At 43.6% G+C, this 19,071-nt stretch overlaps 1 protein-coding gene across 4 annotated transcripts in view; it reads left to right on the forward strand.

Moving 5' to 3' along the window:
* The window catches only part of LOC122543362 (bromodomain adjacent to zinc finger domain protein 2A-like), a 133,422-nt gene extending 115,869 nt beyond the window's left edge, over positions 1 to 17,553 (forward strand). For all 4 annotated transcript variants that reach the window (XM_087985647.1, XM_087985648.1, XM_043681996.2 and 1 more), the window contains 8 exons: positions 5,100 to 5,255; positions 5,869 to 6,026; positions 7,570 to 7,859; positions 8,263 to 8,398; positions 9,596 to 9,742; positions 10,593 to 10,822; positions 11,718 to 11,861; positions 13,481 to 17,553. In XM_087985647.1, the coding sequence (XP_087841773.1) occupies positions 5,100 to 5,255; positions 5,869 to 6,026; positions 7,570 to 7,859; positions 8,263 to 8,398; positions 9,596 to 9,742; positions 10,593 to 10,822; positions 11,718 to 11,861; positions 13,481 to 13,634 (1,415 nt within the window). In that variant the 3' untranslated portion in view covers positions 13,635 to 17,553. The remainder of the gene's footprint in view (positions 1 to 5,099; positions 5,256 to 5,868; positions 6,027 to 7,569; positions 7,860 to 8,262; positions 8,399 to 9,595; positions 9,743 to 10,592; positions 10,823 to 11,717; positions 11,862 to 13,480) is intronic.
* The last annotated feature ends 1,518 nt before the right edge of the window (positions 17,554 to 19,071 follow it).

Genomic DNA, 19,071 nt, shown 5'->3' on the forward strand with positions numbered 1-19,071 from the left:
GGGCATAGGTTTAGGGTGAGGGGGGAAAGATATAAAAGAGATCTAAGGGGCAACATTTTCACAAAGAGGGTGGTACATGTATGGAATGAGCTGCCAGAGGAAGTGGTGGACGCTGGTATAATTACAACATTTAAAAGACATTTGGATGGGTATATGAATAGGAAGGGTTTGGAGGGATATAGGCCGGCTGCTGGCAGGTGGGACTAGATTGGGTTGGGATATCCGGTCAGCATGGACGGGTTGGACTGAAGGGTCTGTTTTCATGCTGTACATCTCTATGACTCTGTTTGTTTGGTTCTTTCATGATGCCAGTACATCCCAATATACTTTACAGCTAATTAAATACTTGTGAAATGTATTGTAATGTAGGAAACATGGCAGCCAATTGTACACAGCAAAGACTGTCATTAGGCAATGTGATAAAAACCTGTTTATTAAGCTTACTTTAGTGGTAGCTTGGAAGAATTAATATTGTGGTGAAAGTGAGTACCGGAGATTAGGTTGAGAGTGTGGTGCTGGAAAAGCACAGCAGGTCAGACAGCATCCAAGGAGCAGGAAAATCGACGTTTCAGGGAAAAGCCCTTCTTCAGGAATGAGGCTGGAAGCCTCGGGGGTGGAGAGATAACTGGGAGGGGAGTGGGGCTGGGAGGAAGGTAGTTGAGAGTGCAATAGGTGGATGGAGGTGGGGGTAAAGGTGATAGGTCAGAGGGGAGGGTGGGGCGGATAGGTGGGAAGGAAGATGGACAGGTAGGACAGGTCATGAGGATGGTGCTGAGCTGGAAGTTTGGAACTGGGGTTAAGTGGGGGAGGGAAAATGAGGAAACTGGTGAAGTCCACATTGACGCTGTGGGATTGGAGGGTCCCAGATGGAAGATGAGGCTTTCTTTCTTCAGGCTTGGGTGGTGAGGGACTGGTGGTGGAGGAGGCCCAGGACCAGCATGTCCTCAGCAGAATGGGAGGGGGAGTTGAAGCGTTCGGCCATGGGGCGGTGGGGTTGGTTGGTGCAGGTATCCTGGAGATGTTCTCTGAAGTGCTTTGCGAGTAGGCATCCTGCCTCCCCAATGTAGAGGAGACCGCATCGGGAGCAACGGTTACAGTAAATGATATGTGTGGAAGTGCAGGTAAAACTCTGATGGATGTGGAAGGCTCCTTTGGGGGATTGGATAGAGGTGAGGGGGAAGGTGTGTGCCCAGGTTTTGCAATTCCTGCGGTGGCATGGGAAGGTGCCGGGAGGGGAGGGTGGGTCGGTTGTTAGGGTGGACCTGACCAGGTAGTCGTGGAGGGAATGGTCTTTGCGGAAAGCAGATAGGCTTGGGGAGAGAAATATATCTCTGGTGGTAGGGCCCTTTTGTAGGTGACAGAAATGGCGGAGGATGATGCGATGTGTACAGTAGTTGGTGGGGTGGAAGGTGAGGAACGGGGGGTTTTTAGATTACATTACATTACAGTGTGGAAACAGGCCCTTCGGCCCAACAAGTCCACACTGACCCGCCGGAGCGTAACCCACCCATACCCCTACATTTACCCCTTACCTAACACTACGGGCAACTTAGCATGGCCAATTCACCTGACCTGCACATCTTTGGACTGTGGGAGGAAACTGGAGCACCCGGAGGAAACCCACGCAGACACGGGGAGAACGTGCAAACTCCACACAGTCAGTCGCCTGAGGCGGGAAATGAACCCGGGTCTCTGGCGCTGTGAGGCAGCAGTGCTAACCACTGTGCCACTGTGCCGCCCACCGATGTGGTCTCCTCTATATTGGCGAGGCAGGATGCCTACTCGCAAAGCGCTTCAGAGAACATCTCCAGGATACCTGCACCAACCAACCCCACCGCTCCGTTCTGTCCTTGCTGTGGTTGGAGGGGTGGGGTTTGAGGGCAGAGGTGCGGGATGCAGATGAGATGCATTGGAGGGCATCATCAACCTCGTGGGAGGGGAAATTGCAGTCTTTAAAGAAGGAGGCCATCTGGTGTGTTCTGTGGTGGAACTGTTTGCAATTGGAGGGGTGGTGTTCGAGGACAGAGGTGCAGGATGTGGGTGAGAGGACAGATCCCCCCCCCAGTCCTCACTTTCCACCCCACCAACCTCCGTATACTGCATCATCCTCCGCCATTCCACAACCTACAAATGGACCCCACCACCAGAGATATATTTTCCTCCCCACCCGATCTGCTTTCCGTAAAGACCGTTCCCTCTGCGACTACCTCGTCAGGTCCACGTCCCCCACCCCCAATAACCCACCGTCCCCTGCCACCGCAGGAATTGCAAAACCTGTGCTCACACCTCCCCCCCTCATCTCCATCCAAGGCCCCAAAGGAGCCTTCCACATCCATCAAAGTTTCACCTGCACATCCACCAATAAATTTGGTTCTATCCGTTGCTCCCGATGTAGTCTCCTCTACATTGGACGCCTCCTCATGGAGCACTTCAGAGAACATCTCCAGGACACCCGCACCAACCAACCCCACCGTCCCATGGCTGAACACTTCAACTCCCCCTCCCACTCCGCCAAGGACATGCAGGTGCTGGGCCTCCTCCATTGCCACTCACTTACCACCCGACGCCTGGAGGAAGAACCCCTTTCGCCTTAGGACCCTCCAACCCCACGGCATCAATGTGGACTTCACCAGTTTCCTCATTTCCCCTCCCCCCCACCTTATCCCAGTTCCAACCTTCCAGCTCAGCGCCAGCCTCATGACCTGTCCTTCCTGTCCATCTTCCTTCCCACCTATCTGCTCCACCCTCCCCTCTGACCTGTCACCTTACCCCCACCTCTATCCACCTATTGCACCCTCAGTTAACTTCCCACCCTCCCCTCCCACTTATCTCTCCACCCCTGAGGCTCCCAGCCTCATTCCTGCTGAAGGGTTTTTGCCCAAAACGTCGAGTTACCTGCTCCTCAGATGCTGCCTGACCTTGCTGTGCTTTTCCAGCACCACACACTCAAAGATTAATATTGTCTCAAGACATTGATGAAACCTTTGTTACACTTCAAGGCACAGAATCTTTCACATTCACCTGTAGGGGAAGGCAGCTGTTTAATCTCTCATTTGAAAACTGGTACTCTTGACAATGCAGCATTCTCTCAGCCCTGTACTGGATGTTGTACTGTAGAATGGACCTTCACCCACAGAGCCATAACTAATACATATGCCTTTGTCACACTTGCCTCCACACTTGTGGCTACTGTCTCTATTACATAACAAACTGTGAACATTTACATAAATATGTATTTGAACTTTATTTCTCCACTTTTCAGAACCTGTGTAAATTTTCAGACAGAGCAGAATTTTGTGAAAGAAATGAATGAAATGGTATTATTTCTTTAACTTGCTTTGCTTGAAAGGTTTTCCCTTCATTCTGAAACAGTATGCAAGCTTAATGCTTTATGCAAAGCCTGGGTCAGGAGTCACTGTCCATTCTTATTGATAGAGTGCTTTCTATTGGACAGCAGTAGTATTACAGCTCTTTAATATCAAACTAGTGTGTAGGGTTCAGTATCTCCTGGTGAATTTATTACTGAGCTATTTGTTACACTTTAGCTTTTTAAAGCATGCTTTTCTTCAATATTAAAAGTCTTTTTAAAAGTCTCTCTGAAACTCTGCCTACACTGCAAAAGTGAATTGGATAAATATTTAAAGGGGCTAATTTGACAGGAGGAGTGGAACTAATTGGATAGTTCATTTCAAGAACCAACCACAGGCACAGTGGGCTGAATGGCCTTCCTCAGTGTTGTGCTGTTTGTGATTCTCTGCAAGACAATCTATTCTGCGACCAAAGGACTATTTCTTAGATCAAATTGCCTTTGTAAAAACAAGGACTGCAGATGCTGGAAACCAGATTCTAGATTAGAGTGGTGCTGGAAAAGCATAGCAGTTCAGATGAAGGGCTTTTGCCCGAAGTGTTGATTTCCTGCTCCTTGGATGCTGTCTGAACTGCTGTGCTTTTCTTGCACCACTCTAATCTAGAATAAAATTGCCTTTGCCAGAATTGCACAGTCAGGCAGCAAGATACAGTTTTTCCATGTAACCAAATATACCATGATAAAAATATACTATCGAGTGCCAACATGGGATTTCAGTAGGTGCTCTTCCTATCTTTATTTAGTTGTGATAACCATCAATCAACCTAGCCACCAATTCCTCAAAGGTGTCAGCCATTGCTCAGTGGGTAGCACTCCAGAACTTGAGCATAAAACTCCAGGCTGCCTCTCCAGTGCCGAGAGAACGCTGCACTGTTGAAGTGTTGTTGTTTTGGATAAGGTATTAAAACAAGACCCATCTATCCCGTCAGGTGGAACTAAAAGATCCTGTGGTACTATTTCAGGGGAGTTATCCCTAAAGGTCTGGCCAATATTTATCCCTAGGTTAACAAAGGCAAAAATACTGCGGGATGCTGGAAATCTGAAACAAGTGCAGAGAATGCTGGAGAAACCTGGCCAGTCTGGCATAACTGTGGAGAGGGAGTCCAGTATGACTGTTCTTAAAAGCTTGAAATTAGAGGAAATTTGTGTGTTTCTTTATCCCAGGATTAACATCACATAAACAGATTATCAGCTCATTCTCACATTGCTGTTTGTGATGCTTGTTGTGCCCAAATTGGCTGCCATGTTTACTACAACAGTGACTATATTCTGAGGAAGGGTCACCGGACCTGAAATGTTAACTCTGATTTCTCTTCTCGGATGCTGCCAGACCTGCTGAGCATTTCCAGCAATCTCTGTTTCTGATTTACAGCATCTGCAGTTCTTTTGGTTTATATCCAATATATTTAATTGGCTGTAAAGTGCTTTGGAACATCCTGAGAAGTTGTGTAAGGCCCTGTAGGAATTCATTTTTTTAATCTGTACATGGGTTAACACTTTCCACCATTTTCTAAAGTTGTCAGGTACATGAACAAGCCTGCCAGCCATATCGATATTATAGAAGCTGCTTTAACTTCAGATACGTTACGTTTGGAAAGCTAACAATACTGCCATATTTGTTTATGCGGAAGCATTAGGATTGAAGAGCAACTTTCAATATTGTTCCCACTATTCGAGGAGCTCGGATCTGCAGTTCCAGTGATTCACTAATTGTATTTTCTTTCTTTTGTAGAGATGCAGAAAGGCTGGTGGCACATTGACAACCTGGAGCAGCTAAATTGCCTCCTTAAAGCCCTTCATCCGCGGGGGCTACGGGAAAAGGCTTTACAGAAACAACTCCTCAAACATATGGACTATGTCAGTCAAGCTTGTATGAGAGAGAAGAAAGGTTAGGGCTCTTATTGCTACATAATATTGCAGTGATCCTGTTATGATTGATACTCCTGCAAAACAGAGGTTTACTGTGATGATAGTGGATACTATTTTCTTCAGAGTATATTTTACCTTTTTGTATTTGGCCAGCCAATGTATCTATAATGTTTGTGAGCTCGCTGTGCAGTCAGAGAGTCATAGAGATGTACAGCATGGAAACAGACCCTTCGGTCCAACCCATCCATGCCGACCAGATATCCCAACCCAATCTAGTCCCACCTGCCAGCACCCAGCCCATATCCCTCCAAACCCTTCCTGTTCATATATCCATCCAAATGCCTCTTAAATGTTGCAATTGATCTTTTATTATCTTATTTTCCAAAGGTGCTGGCTATTGTGGGCTACAGTTCCCTAGTTGCCACATATCTAACCTAGTTGACATTATTCATATGAAAATCTGGCCACTGAGTGTCAGTAAATGGTTTGACTAGGGAGGGATTCCTGGACAGCAATCAGACACTAAACTCTGAAGTATTTTTCCTAATCAATAACGCATGGGTATTGAGTCCAATAGCAGCCCAGATCTATTTAACTCCATATTTAATTCCCTGATTTCTCTCCTTTCTCAGATTCCATCTTTAGCAATAATGACAAGGAGCATTCCGTAACGAAGGAAATGGTGGAGAAGTGGAAGCCAGAGAAGTGGGCATTTCCAGTCGATCTTGCAGCTCTGCGCTACCTTGAGGCCCTGGAGCAGAGAGTAATATCTGCAAGTCTGCAGGTGAAGGTAGGAAAGTCCCATCAGACACTAATCTCAAATGATTACACTATGCCCTGGATAAACTGAACAATCATACACTAACTGACACTGCCCTACCATGTCTCTCAATGTAGAAAATCAAAGACTTGTTGCTGCATGAGGATATAGCAATAATTAAACTGTTACTAATTCAGAATTTTTTATTCCAGTTTAAAAGTTACATGTTCCACACATATCAACAACATTTAATTTGAACTTTTTAGGAGAGCAAAACGTCCTGTAGTCCTTTGGAGTCAGACCCCAGCAGCTTTTAAAATGGAGAACTGAGGGAGATGACGAACAGAATCATTGCAGGAAGATTTTAACAAGGATTTTGAAAGCGAGTTAGAGATGTACTGATGTGGATAAGTTTGGATTTGGGGGGTTTTGAGTTCCAGAAGGAACTGTGGCAGAAGAATCTGTCCTGAGGGGGAGATTACACAGTGTTTGTGAGCAGAGAGAACTGCAAGACCTTGCACAATGTGGAGAGGAAATGAGGAAGGAATTGTAGATGAGGCTGAGGGGATTGAAGTTGATGTACTGGAGAATGAAAAGCAGCAATGATCAGGGCAGTCAAGCTTGGTGCAGGAAGGAGTGGATTTGATGGTGTTCTGCATGAGTTGATTAGAATAGGTTGGAGGACAGAGGGCGAGGGCTATCCGTTTGATGGACACAATGGCGTGAATGAACAGTGACAGTGAGATTGAGAAAACGTGGCCATTGTTTCAGACGCCAACAATATTGATGATGCAGAAGACCTGGCTCGGCTCATGGTTAAACAGACATTGTGCACCGTTAGATTGGCCTTGAGTGGGCATCACAGAAAAGTGATAGAATTGAGGGTTGAGGTGTGGAATTTCTGGTAGTGCTTGAGCAAGATGACTTCAATCGTGATAATGCTGAGTTGCAAGACATTTGAGTTCAAGTATGTCCACCAGGTGATTGTGTACAGTGAAGGTAAGCAGCAGTAATTTGTTGATGATAAATCCTGCTGAAGGGACAGGGCCTTGCTGTCATCATTGAAAAATCAAGGGCCCTGGTGCCACAGTTGAGGGATCAAGGCCTGCAGTGATAAAACAGAAGATAAAATTTATAAGGGAATCAGTTAAGACCCTGTGATTGTAGAGAACACAGAAAGGTGAAGTGTTCCACAGTTTAGACAGCATGTGTGAATTAGTTGGAGTAGGAGGATTGCTGATGATTGATGAACTCTGAGTTAGTCACTCATTTGACATGAAGAAGTGGAGTGGGTAGAAAAACATGGAAGGGCATGTTATGAGACCCAAGAAGAACAATGTTTTTCCACACTACATGGACTTAAATGACAGAGGTTTCCACCATTAATTCCTTACCCACTTACTGCAATATGTATGTAACTGAGCCATGATGCCATGGGTCAGGTCCTGTGAACATCTCAAGCTTGGATCTTGTAGGACTCAGTGTTATCAGATTGCACTATCTCCCACAACACCTTCACTGATCTGCCTCATATTTCTACATGAGCAGTGAGCAATGCGTTTGATTTGCATAGGGCTGGACCAGTCCAGACACCGACTCCACTCGAGATGACCTGGTGTATTTCGATCAGCAATGGCTCACCTCAGGTGATGGGAAAATGAAAGATGAGGAGGAGATGGAGTTAATGCGACGAAATAACAACCCTCTGGACTTGGCTGTAACCCGCTTGGCAACGTTAGAGTTAAACGTAGAGCGGCGATATCTGAAAGAACCACTGTGTCAACCAGTTTCAGGGAAAGTGGAGAACACAGGGACAATGAGTTCTGCTTCTGCAGAGGGTGTCAATGATGCTAAGCAGTACAGGTAATTTACATTGTAAATATTTGCAATATGTTGCTAACATTCTGGCCTAAATTTCATGAGTACCTGTTGGCAGTTTGGGCCCCTCTGTGCTGCCAGTGTGTTTGGGACAATCACAGGAGCCCACCCAAAAGTTCCTCACGTCTGAAATGTAAGCTAACATTTCAGGGCTTTTCAGCAGCATGGATCTTTCAGGAAACTTGCTCGATTTTTGGCCTGATCTTCACTCCATCTTCCCAGGGGAGATCCAGAGCTTGACTTCCATATGGTGTTATTATTAAAGACGTGCGAAGGTTGCATAAGAATGTTCCATGCCTTAGCAGGGGAGATCATTCACCTGTTCTGTGGCAGTGGAGGCATCCAGTGAACAACAAACTGAATGGCTTTCTTTGTTTCTTTCACACAGCAATGAAGGTCACATCTCTCCTGGCTTAAGTGTGTGGCGAGAAACCTTACTGAAATGCACAAATGCTGCTCAGGTATTCATGTGCATTCAACAACTCGAGAGGGCCATTGCCTGGGAGAAATCTATCATGAAAGTGGTAAGCAAGATATTTCACTCTTGGAATTAATGTAACTTGTAATATGTATCTCAGTGGTTCCCAACCTTTTTAGTAACACAGTTTACTTCACAGAGACAGACAATTCCATGGCACGCCCATTGTTTTCAGCTGAATTGATTGCTCTTAAACATCACGCTTACTTGCATGTATGGTTACAGCCTTATGAGAGAGGTTTACAACATAAAACAAGATACAACAAGATAAAGAAGGATCAAAAGCATTAATGTTTCAAATCCACTGGCAAAATAAACTCTTCAATTGTGAGCACAGACACGTTTTTAAAATCTACTCAACTCTTTCAGACTATTTGTGGCCCTTAATCTGGTGGCATTGTTTTACGTTGATTTTCAATACCTTTATATAAAATTTCACAGCACACTTGGCCAGTTCTCATGACACATCAGTCGAAAACCACAGATCCATATAATGACATTTAATGGCATGTGTCTCACCATCTGTCTATTCCTCTGTCATCTGTGTCTGTGATTTACTCTGTTGTCCACTAACCTCACCAATATTATCTGACCCTTCCGGCATTCTCTCCATCACCGTTCCTCTAACTTGCACCTTTTATTCACACACTGTGGCAACCTCTTTCCAAGCCTATGCCAACAACAAATCACATGTATTTCCTTGCTAACTCTGCCACACTTCAGGCGAAAAACCTCCAATTGATATCCACTTTAGTCTGAGACCCACTACACTAGGCACGTATGGCTAGCCTGAGTACCATCACTGTCCAAGGACAGTGAATCCATGTTCTCCACCTGGTCACCTAAGTGACTGGTGCAGGAAATGGATTCTAACATTATGCTGTTGGAATGGGTACGTTTAGTCAGAATTTACTGTTGCTGCTTCTGCTGTGGGAGTACACTTTCGTTGAACTAGCTCTGATGAAAAGGTCATTTAGACTCGAAACATTAGCTTGCTCTCTTTCCATGGATGCTGCTTGACCCACTGTGATTTCCAGCATTTTTTGTTTTCAGTCTTCGCTGCACCCATAATTGTGTGTGACTTCTGACTTTGGATACAGAGTGCTGATTCTGACCGGATGGAGCAGTGGGGTGGAGTATTAAAACTGCTTCTGACCCTGCCTCCAGCCAATCAGATGCCTTCTGTTCATTTTACACTCACACCTGGATTTAAACAGTGTCACTTCATGAATTTATTCTACAGTCATGTCAGATCTGTGGAAAGGGGGACAAAGATGAGTTTTTGCTGCTGTGCGACAATTGTGATCAGGGATGTCACACCTACTGCCTCAAGCCCAAGATTGTTGAGATTCCAGAGGGAGACTGGTTCTGTCCGATCTGCATTGCCATGGTAAGGAGCTTACGGTTTGACAGGATTGCGATTCTGAACTGGTTCTCAGGGTCAGATACTGTCATTTAGTAAATTCTTTCTGAAATAAACACCTAACATTACAATACTCACTTATTGCTGTTGTATCTAACATAGTACACACACCTAGCCCAGAGAATGCAATTTGCTCCCCTACCCAGCAAGAATTAATTTCTTGTCATCCTCCCACCTCCTAACAGTCATCTCCAGTCCGTTGGTCAAGTGCCCATTCTTCAGTCAGGAACCTGAACAGTGAGGGTCACTGGCTATTTGACCCCAGAGAAAATCCATATCAGGCCTGACCTTGCCCAAAGCATCACATGCAAATTTTCCAATAAGAACCATTAGACAAGAGATGAATAATGATTGCTCTTCCTTACAATTGTCTTCCAGTTAATTCACTCCAAGCTTCCCACACCTCTCAGCTACCACACCAATGTTTTCAAATATTTGCAGTTGGAGAACTGAAACAAATGGTACTGTTGAGGCAAACCCTCACTTAGACTAACAAGAACTCAGTTGACTTTTGATGAGACTGCCTTCAGTTTGCGCCCAGCTCTTGAGCCTTCCCACTGGGTTACATTTTTTGTGGGAAACTACTTGATATTTTTCTCCCCATGAGACGAAACGCAGATCAAGAAGGCATTCAGACACCTTTTAATATTGTGAGCACTTAAAGATAAAGTGTGAACAGCCAGGATAACCAGTCCCATTCTCATCTCTACACGATCCATCAGGTAACACGTTCAGGTATGTGCACAATTATCTCTGCAGCTGCTCACTGGAGCTGGGCTGTGGGAGCACTGTGACCAACTTTGTTTCTTTTTTCCAGGCAAGTAACCAGTCTGTCAGGAGTGGGGCATCCCAGAGAGAAAGCAAACAGAGAAGAAACAGGAGGCATTTCACAAACAAAGCCAATGACTTTGAGTATTTTGACCCACATTGTCCTAGAAAATATATGAAGAAACGCAGAAGAAAGTGTTCAATGCGAGGGGGATCTCCAGCTGCCAAGAGGAAGAAAATATCAAACCGAGACCAATCCAGTGACCTCATGTTATGCGAGTAAGAGCCAGTAGTGTGTGTTCCCTGAACAAGGCTGTTTACTTTGTGCTGGCTTTTACTAATTCCATTTTTCTGTTCCAGGATGTCAGTGAAAGAATGTTGATTTTCCTCTTCCAGTTTTATCCTCTCTTAAAGATGTCTTGTTGGCCTACAACTCCCCAACAATAGACACCTTCTACTGTTTCACTTTAGTGGTTATTCTTCATGCATGAATATAGACAACAAGTGCCTATTGAACTATAAAAGGCATCATCATCAAGTTTCCATCAGTCAGCACTTGGAACCCTGGCTGATATTTATACATCCCCTCCTAACACCGAGGCCAGCTGTATCTGTGATTATTTGTGATCAGTATTCAGCACAAATCAGGATTATTTTGATAATTTCAAATGGTGAACTTCGTCAAGAGTCTACCAAAACCATGAATTAACAATCACTAGCTTTCTATAATTGACTGTTGTGTGAGTCAAGATTAGAGTGGTGCTGGAAAAGCACAGCAGGTCAGGCAGCATCCAAGGAGCAGGACAATTGACGTTTCAGGCAAAAACCCTTCATGAGGCTTTTGCCTGAAACGTTGATTTTCCTGCTCCTCGGATGCTGCCTGACCTGTTGAGCTTTTCCAGCACCACTCGAATCTTGACTCTAATCTGCAGTGCCCACTTCCACCCTGTTGTATGTGTGACTGAGGCATGGTGTGACTTTCTGTCTGGCTTTGGGTTAAGAGATGGAGATGGAGAGTCCTTCCTGACTGACATGCCCTCAATTCCAAGATCCTAAGCTGACAGATGGGAATTTCCAACCCACCCCTCATTGTCACATGTGACAATGCTGCATTAAATGCTGCATCAAATCTCTGACATGATTCAAGTCTAATGTTGGGAATTGTACTCTACAGGGTTATCCTCATGGAAATGGAAGCCCACGAGGATGCCTGGCCCTTCCTGCATCCTGTGAACCCAAGGCTGGTGCCTGGCTATAGGAAAATCATCAAAAGGCCCATGGACTTTTCCACCATCAGGAGAAAGTTGATTAGTGGGAAGTAAGTATCATTATCGCAATGATTGTTGACAGTTAAAGAGAGGAACAGTCAAATATAAAGGAGTCAAGGCAGAAGGTTTTAAGAGGAAGAAAACTCATGCTTTATGTCATCTGTGTTTGTGGGTGGGAATTGAGCAGAATGCACTGGCACTGGACCAGATCATTATGATCAGGGAAGAGGAGGATTTCCTGCTTTAATGACCACTAATGGCATGGACCTTTCTTAATGAACATATGGAATGCTTTAATGCACTTCTCAAATGTGCCTTGGCTCAGTTGTTTGCACACTTGCTTCTGAGTCACAAAGCTCTAGGTTCAAGTCTCATTCGAGGACTTGAGCACCAAAAATCCAGTCCTGTGGCAGTGTTGCACTTGATGTAAGTCCTATCTTTCAACAGATGTTAAATTAAGGCCCATTTACTTGCTCAGGTGAATATTACATCCTATGGCACCATTTCAAAGAAAAGCAGATAAGTTCTCCATGGCCTCCTGATCAATATTTATCCCACAATCAACATGACAAAAACTGACTATCTGGCCATGACTATATGGTTGTCTGTGAAAATTTGACTTCCACTCTTCCTACTTTACAATAGTTTAAAATGTGCAGTCATTATCCATTACACCAAAATTGCCACTGCATTGCACAAATGCAGCCCATGATGTCAACTGGCCACAACAAGACAGGTCTCAGGGAGCAACTATGCCTGTGCTAATGGCACCATCGCGTTCTCTGTGCATTGACATTGGGTGTGGGGGGCCTGTACCGGGACAGGGGAGCCAACTTCCATTTGTCCATTTTGTGTGTTCCTGTGCACATTTCATGTCCAGTGACCATTCATCAAAACCCTTCATCCAGCATCCGCAGTTTTTTGTTTTTATTTCATTGGCTGTTAAGTGCTTTGAGATATCAGGTGGTCATGAAAAGCTCTTTATAAATGTAGATCTTTCTTTTTTTAATGTCCGTTAGAGACAGGGGCCTATCAAGTGGGACACATGTGGCCTGAATCACTCCAAATCACACTAGAAGATTTTATTTTATTGTTCACCAGATGTGACCAGCACTTATTACATTAAATATGAGTAAACTGTCTTGGAGTCTACAGATTGCTGTCTAATTCAGAGTTTAATATGGGACTTAACAACACACACGTCTCAAAAGGTCACTGTTCTCACTCTAGATCACTATGCAACTGGCTCTCTCCAAATTGCTTGCTTGTAGACATCTGATGAGGACATGGTTATGTTTGGTGCCATGCTGTTATGGCCGACTACTCATCTGCTCACTGTTAGGTCCATATCAGTGACTCCATGTGCATGGTGTGTGCACACAGCCAAATTTCAGCAGGGACCATTGGTAGAACCCTCATTCTCCCTCCCTCCCTGGTTTAGTGACACTGAAGCCAGTTGGTTTCTCAAGATGTAGCTAACTGACCTTTTGACCAGAGATTGAAGCAGCACTTTTCTGGTTTGTGTGGCACTGTAGCACACTGCATAGTGGATTTGCATACTGAACTGTGAAATACACAGCACTGACAAGTAGAATAATGAGAACAGTGGAGTTTGCTGAGAGATATTTTTCAAAGTCACTAAATATTTTGAAATGATTTCTCTGAACAGATACTTGACTTGTGAGGAGTTTGCTGAAGACACTACGCTGGTGTTTGATAACTGTATGACCTTTAATGAGGATGACTCGGAAGTCGGACGAGCAGGATACATAATGAGGAAATTCTTTGAGAGTCGATGGGCCGAGTTTTACCATTCAAGCTAGACAGTCATCAGAAAATTGGGGCAATGGAGTTCAAGATAAGGCCCAGAAACATTGCTCCTCCGAAGCTCTGTGTAAAATATGAGCTTGGTGTGAATTGTCAAAAGCCATCTCTGGCTGTTGGCTGCTCAGGACTGGAAATGAAATAGGTTTTGACAGTTTCATATGGCTCAATGGTGGAAATTAATCCACAGTATTTAAAAATAAACCCTATCCTTAATGTGTCAGTCTTAGCTTTTAGATGCCGAGGTTGAATATGTGGGGAATGGACATCACAACAAGGGGTGCTCAATAGACTGCTTGATACCATTAGACTTTGCTGCCAGTTACTGCACTTCATCATTCATTTCAAGAGGGGTGAGAACAATTGGAGTAAAGCTATTTCAAACTGGGAAAGGCACAGGTTAATTATGTTACATGTTCATCAACTAACACAGAGTGGGACTTAAACCTGCATTCTCATGCTCTTACAGTGACACCTGAGCTTTCACTAAATTGTTTCAGTACTCAGCCCAGAGAATTATTTATTTCCCCATTGAAATGTTTACTGTGCTGACTCATGGCAATGACGTGTCTGTTTTAGGAATGTTGCAGGTCAGCACTCATCTGGTCTGAACTGTATGAGCTTTTGAATTGGCCAGGACAAAGCTTTCTCCTTTAAGTAAACGTAGGGGCTGATAGAGGTGACAAATCAGATGAACAATACAGTGACAGCCAACGGTGAGGTGCCATACACAGAGTTTAGCTCTTATGTTGCCCAAGGTCACAAAAGCAGCATTCCACCTTTATGAAAAGGAGCAGCCACAGAAATGTTCATCTTAAAAACAGCATTCCAAACATTTTGTGAGTTTTTCTTCTGTTCTGACCCTCTCTCCCTGCATCAACCTCCCTCAGCAATGAGGCAGACAACATCACACACAAGTGACATAACCAGTACAACGAGCTGTAAGGGACGAAATTACCCATCACGTCCAGATTTCACTAATATCTATTTATATTTGTGACATTTAGTAAATAATATTATTTATATTGTTTTTTTAAATTTTGCACTGAGCTCCAGAACTTTTGTTTGGGAGGCGGGGGGCAGCGGCGAAGGTGAAATCTGGAGTGATAAGTTCCCAGTCCAGACAGCACAATGCCATTTAGTAATTCCAGTTCTAGAAATCTTGGGCCAACTGTAACCATTCCTGAAGCGTAGTTAAAGATTTACAAAGCATCATCTGCAGCAATATAGCAATAATTTTTTTTCCCCCAAGGATGAATATGAATGTCATAGCTCTTGCTCCAAGTTGGAAATATAGAGTCCATTGAAATTCACGTTCTTGTCTTTCACTACAATGTCCAATGCCCCCTCAATGCCTCAATATTATTGACTTTCACTACAATGTTCCCCCTCACCCCAAACTTACAAATTCGGGCCCTCTTGTGCTCCTCAGAGTACAGGTCACAGTAAAGTACAAAGTGTGGCTACATTCCAAACACAGCATTCACGTCAAATCTCGTGTGACTGACAGATTGTTGGGAAGGTAAATAGATTTAATAAAAGGAAGAGTGCATGTGTGCAGTAAATTTCATGCAGGTTTTTTCAGACTGCTCCAGGTGGATGGCTAAACATAGTCTGGCTTACATTACAAAATAGATGTGATTGCGCTTGCTGCTTTTGAGTAGGTGTGTTTTAGTGAACAATTCTAAGATTCTACCTGAAATATGCTTGTGTCTGACACACACACAACAACAGATGATTGTGGTGATTGGACGTTGCATTGGTTTAAGATGGAGACAAGGAAAACAATCATGTTTGTGTTCGTACATGGCTGGATTGCAGCTGAAAATGTTTAAAATGCCAAGTCAATCTGATAGCTAAGATCAAAGATCAAGTCTCTCTAACAGAAATAGATCTGATTAAACGAGGGATGCAGCGTGATCAACTTTTAGCTTTTCACCTCTCATGATTAATGTGCAAATCCACCCCAAACATACTTGTTGATAAGGTCCAAAAGAAATGATTCAATTAAGTTTCCAACAGACATAGGCCCACGGCACAGAATTGGCAATCTTACTGGGAGGATCCACTTAGTTCATGTGAAAGATTCTCCTGGTGTAAGGGATATGCTTCTGAGGTTAGGCTAAAATGTATTGGTTGAGACTCTCTTCCATGTTCCAGTTGGAAATCTAGCAGGCTCTCAGTGGAATAATAATGCAATATTCTTTTGGGACTGTCACCTCACTATCCCGTCTAGGACTTCACTCCCTCCACCCATTGAATGCCAACAGAAATGAGACTCATGTCTCCAGAAAATTTCCCTCCCATCTGCTTACCTCTTCTTTCCAGAGGTGCCAAAGGGAGGGGTGATCAATCACAGAAAATATCTGTAACAGCTTTGAGGTAGCCCTGATGAATGGATCATGTCTCGTTACAGGCTCCTTTCCCTCTGTTCTGATTTCAAACAATTATCAATCAATGGTCCTGATCTCAACTGAAATCTGTGGTGGTTCCAATTATTGGGATATTTCAAGTGCCATTTAGCTTGTAATTCACACCAGCAAGTTCCTAAATTGGGAATCTCACTGGAAACTTGCCACATGTCCCAGTGAACTCAGTTAGGGTTGGCAATAGATTGAGAGAGATGGACAGAGGTTATTGAAACTTCTGTGTGGTACTGAGGAAGGGATGCATTTTTAGACACACTGTAAGATATAATTCTTTCTTTCTTTCTTTCTCTGTGAGGTCGGAATGAAACAAATTGGTGCAAATTTTTCCATTTTCTCAAACTATCAAATTGATGAGCACAAATTTCACCTAAAACAAGTGTGGTTACAAACAATACTTAGAATTTATGAATTATTTGTAGATGAGGGAACTTTAACCAGTATGATACAGCCCTGGAAAAGCCAAAATAATCTGAGATGTTAAACCTCACAAAGCATGTTGTAACATGCTCAGTTGCAATGGAAGCTTTATTTAAAGTCCCATCCCACTCTACACTAGGTATCGTAGACTGAGAGAGTGTATGCAGGAAACTGTGTCTCTAATTTTAACAAGAGTACGAGAAATGTTTTCTTTGCCTCTCGCTCCCATATGTGCAGGTATGATGAAAGTTGAACATGTAATAAATATCAGGTAATATTCAAGAAGCATTAACTCTCTCCTTGAGGGTGCTGGTGAATATGGCAGAGGTGAATTGGGGCCCCAGATGAACTTGTCAACATATGTGAACACTTTAGTCAAGGACTGAACGGATCCCAGTGTTTTTAGAAATAGAAATATACCGCACATACATACATACGGACATATATACACATACCCCCCCCACCCATTCCACACACTTTCTCACACACACACCCATCCACTATCTCTCTCTCATACTCACACATGCACATACACAAGTACAGTCACCTGTTCTCATGCACATAGCCTTCCACATTATGTCTATTACACAATTACACCCAGCAGCAGCTTTTGTTTCACCTCTGGTGTACACGACACTGATGAAACAAAGTGGGAGGGGCAAAAGGGACAGAATATCCCATTATCAAACACTACCAACCCACACAGACAAAACCCATCAAAAAACAATATTCAAAAACAATAATTTGAGTCAACGTGGAAATTAAGTCACGAGGATCAGTCACACAAACCTAACTGGTCCGCATATGGAAGAACCCATTCCTTATTCCTTTTACGTAAAGGAACACCCTTTTATATGACCACCTTTGCCGTTGAGAACTGTTTTATAATGTACAGTTTTTTTTTGTGACTGAAAGTTCATTCGTTTCTATATATTTTTAGGACCAACAACCTTTCTAAAAAGCTTTTAAACGAGAGGACCTCTCTGAATCATGCTGTGACGGGTGTTGTAATGCAAGTGCAACTGTAGAATATATTGTGAGTTCAATAAAGTCACATTATACTGAGGAACAAGAGAAATCTAAGACTCAACATTTTGAATGTTATTTTATGGGAGAAACATGGCACATTGGGTTAAGATGCATGTCAGTCGACAACACTTGGTGACTCCATCTCTGCACAGAAATGGCATACACGTCTAAGATAAAATCTATGATTTTGTCATATGTTCTCAGATTCCAGCTTCGTCATGAAAGTAGTATGAAAATTCAATAAATATCTTCTGCAAACTAATTGAGCAAATATAAATGGTGGTTGATGAGCCTCGTGCTCTGTCATCTTGAATAAAACCACAACCTCTCCTATATATTTCTCAGGACCCTGGCCTGTTCTCTACTGATTGCTGAGTGGATGTGCAAAGCAGTTTTGTTTGTGTTAGCCACCAGTTTACTATTAAATAGTTTTCAAGCCCATTAGGAGCCTTATTTTTGCGATTGGACGTGACAACTACACTCTGGAACACAGGATGTGTGCACTTCAAATTGAATCCTGTACAGAAAGGGGGCTTTGAGGTGAGTTGATTCTCCTGTTTTTCTTCAAGATCATTGCTACTTCCATTTCTTCTCACTGAACGAATTCATTTCAAGCCCTCAGTCTGTGCAGCATTTCCATCCTTCATGGATCCTTACCCATGATATGTTGGTCGAACCCTAATGATCTCCTGATGAATTTGGCCAAAGCTGGACTAGTCCGTCATTGGCAGCAGTGCAGAGGAATCCTTTGAACCATGACTGATGACAGACCTGGGCAAATCGAAAAACTATGTATAAGCATAGGCGGCATGGTGGCACTGCTGCCTCACAGTGCCAGAGGTTCAATTCCCGCCTCAGGCGACTGACTGTGTGGAGTTTGCACGTTCTCCCTGTGTCTGCGTGGGTTTCCTCCGGGTGCTCCGGTTTCCTCCCACAGTCCAAAGATGTGCAGGTAAGGTGAATTGGCCAGGCAAAATAGCCCGAGTGTTAGGTAAGGGGTTAATGTAGGGGTATGGGTGGGTTGCACTTCGGCGGGTCGGTGTGAACTTGTCGAAGGGCCTGTTTCCACACTGTAAGGTAATCTAATCATTTCTGAACATCAGTATGGGACATGAGTTGATTTAAAAGTGTTTAAAATCTACTTTTTCCACAATTAATTTTTCAGCATCATGAAACTACAGTTTGGGATGATTACATTTAGTAGTTTGCTTTGACATCACTGAAGATAAAGAAAAATGATTTTTAATGCAATAAAATGTTTCAAGCCACCAGTTATTATCTCTTTATTAATTATAAAACAAAGAACCATAGATGCTGAAAATCTGAAACAAACCTGAAGTTGCTGGAGAAACTCAGCAGGTGTGGCAGCATCTGTCACATCTACAGTAGCATTTCAGATCCACATAAATCTCCCTTCAGCCCCTATTTCAACCAACTCCATTAAAATGGAATGGTGCAGTGGTAGCGTTTCTGGATTCATACAGCATGGAAACAGACCTTTGGCCGAACTCATCCATGCTGACCAGGTTTCCTAAACTGAACTAGTCCTATTTGCCTACAT

The sequence above is a fragment of the Chiloscyllium plagiosum genome, unplaced genomic scaffold (genome assembly GCF_037043375.1).
Source record: "Chiloscyllium plagiosum isolate Xiang-an unplaced genomic scaffold, Cpla_swu_hap1 HiC_scaffold_53X, whole genome shotgun sequence".
Classification (NCBI taxonomy): Eukaryota; Metazoa; Chordata; class Chondrichthyes; order Orectolobiformes; family Hemiscylliidae; genus Chiloscyllium; species Chiloscyllium plagiosum.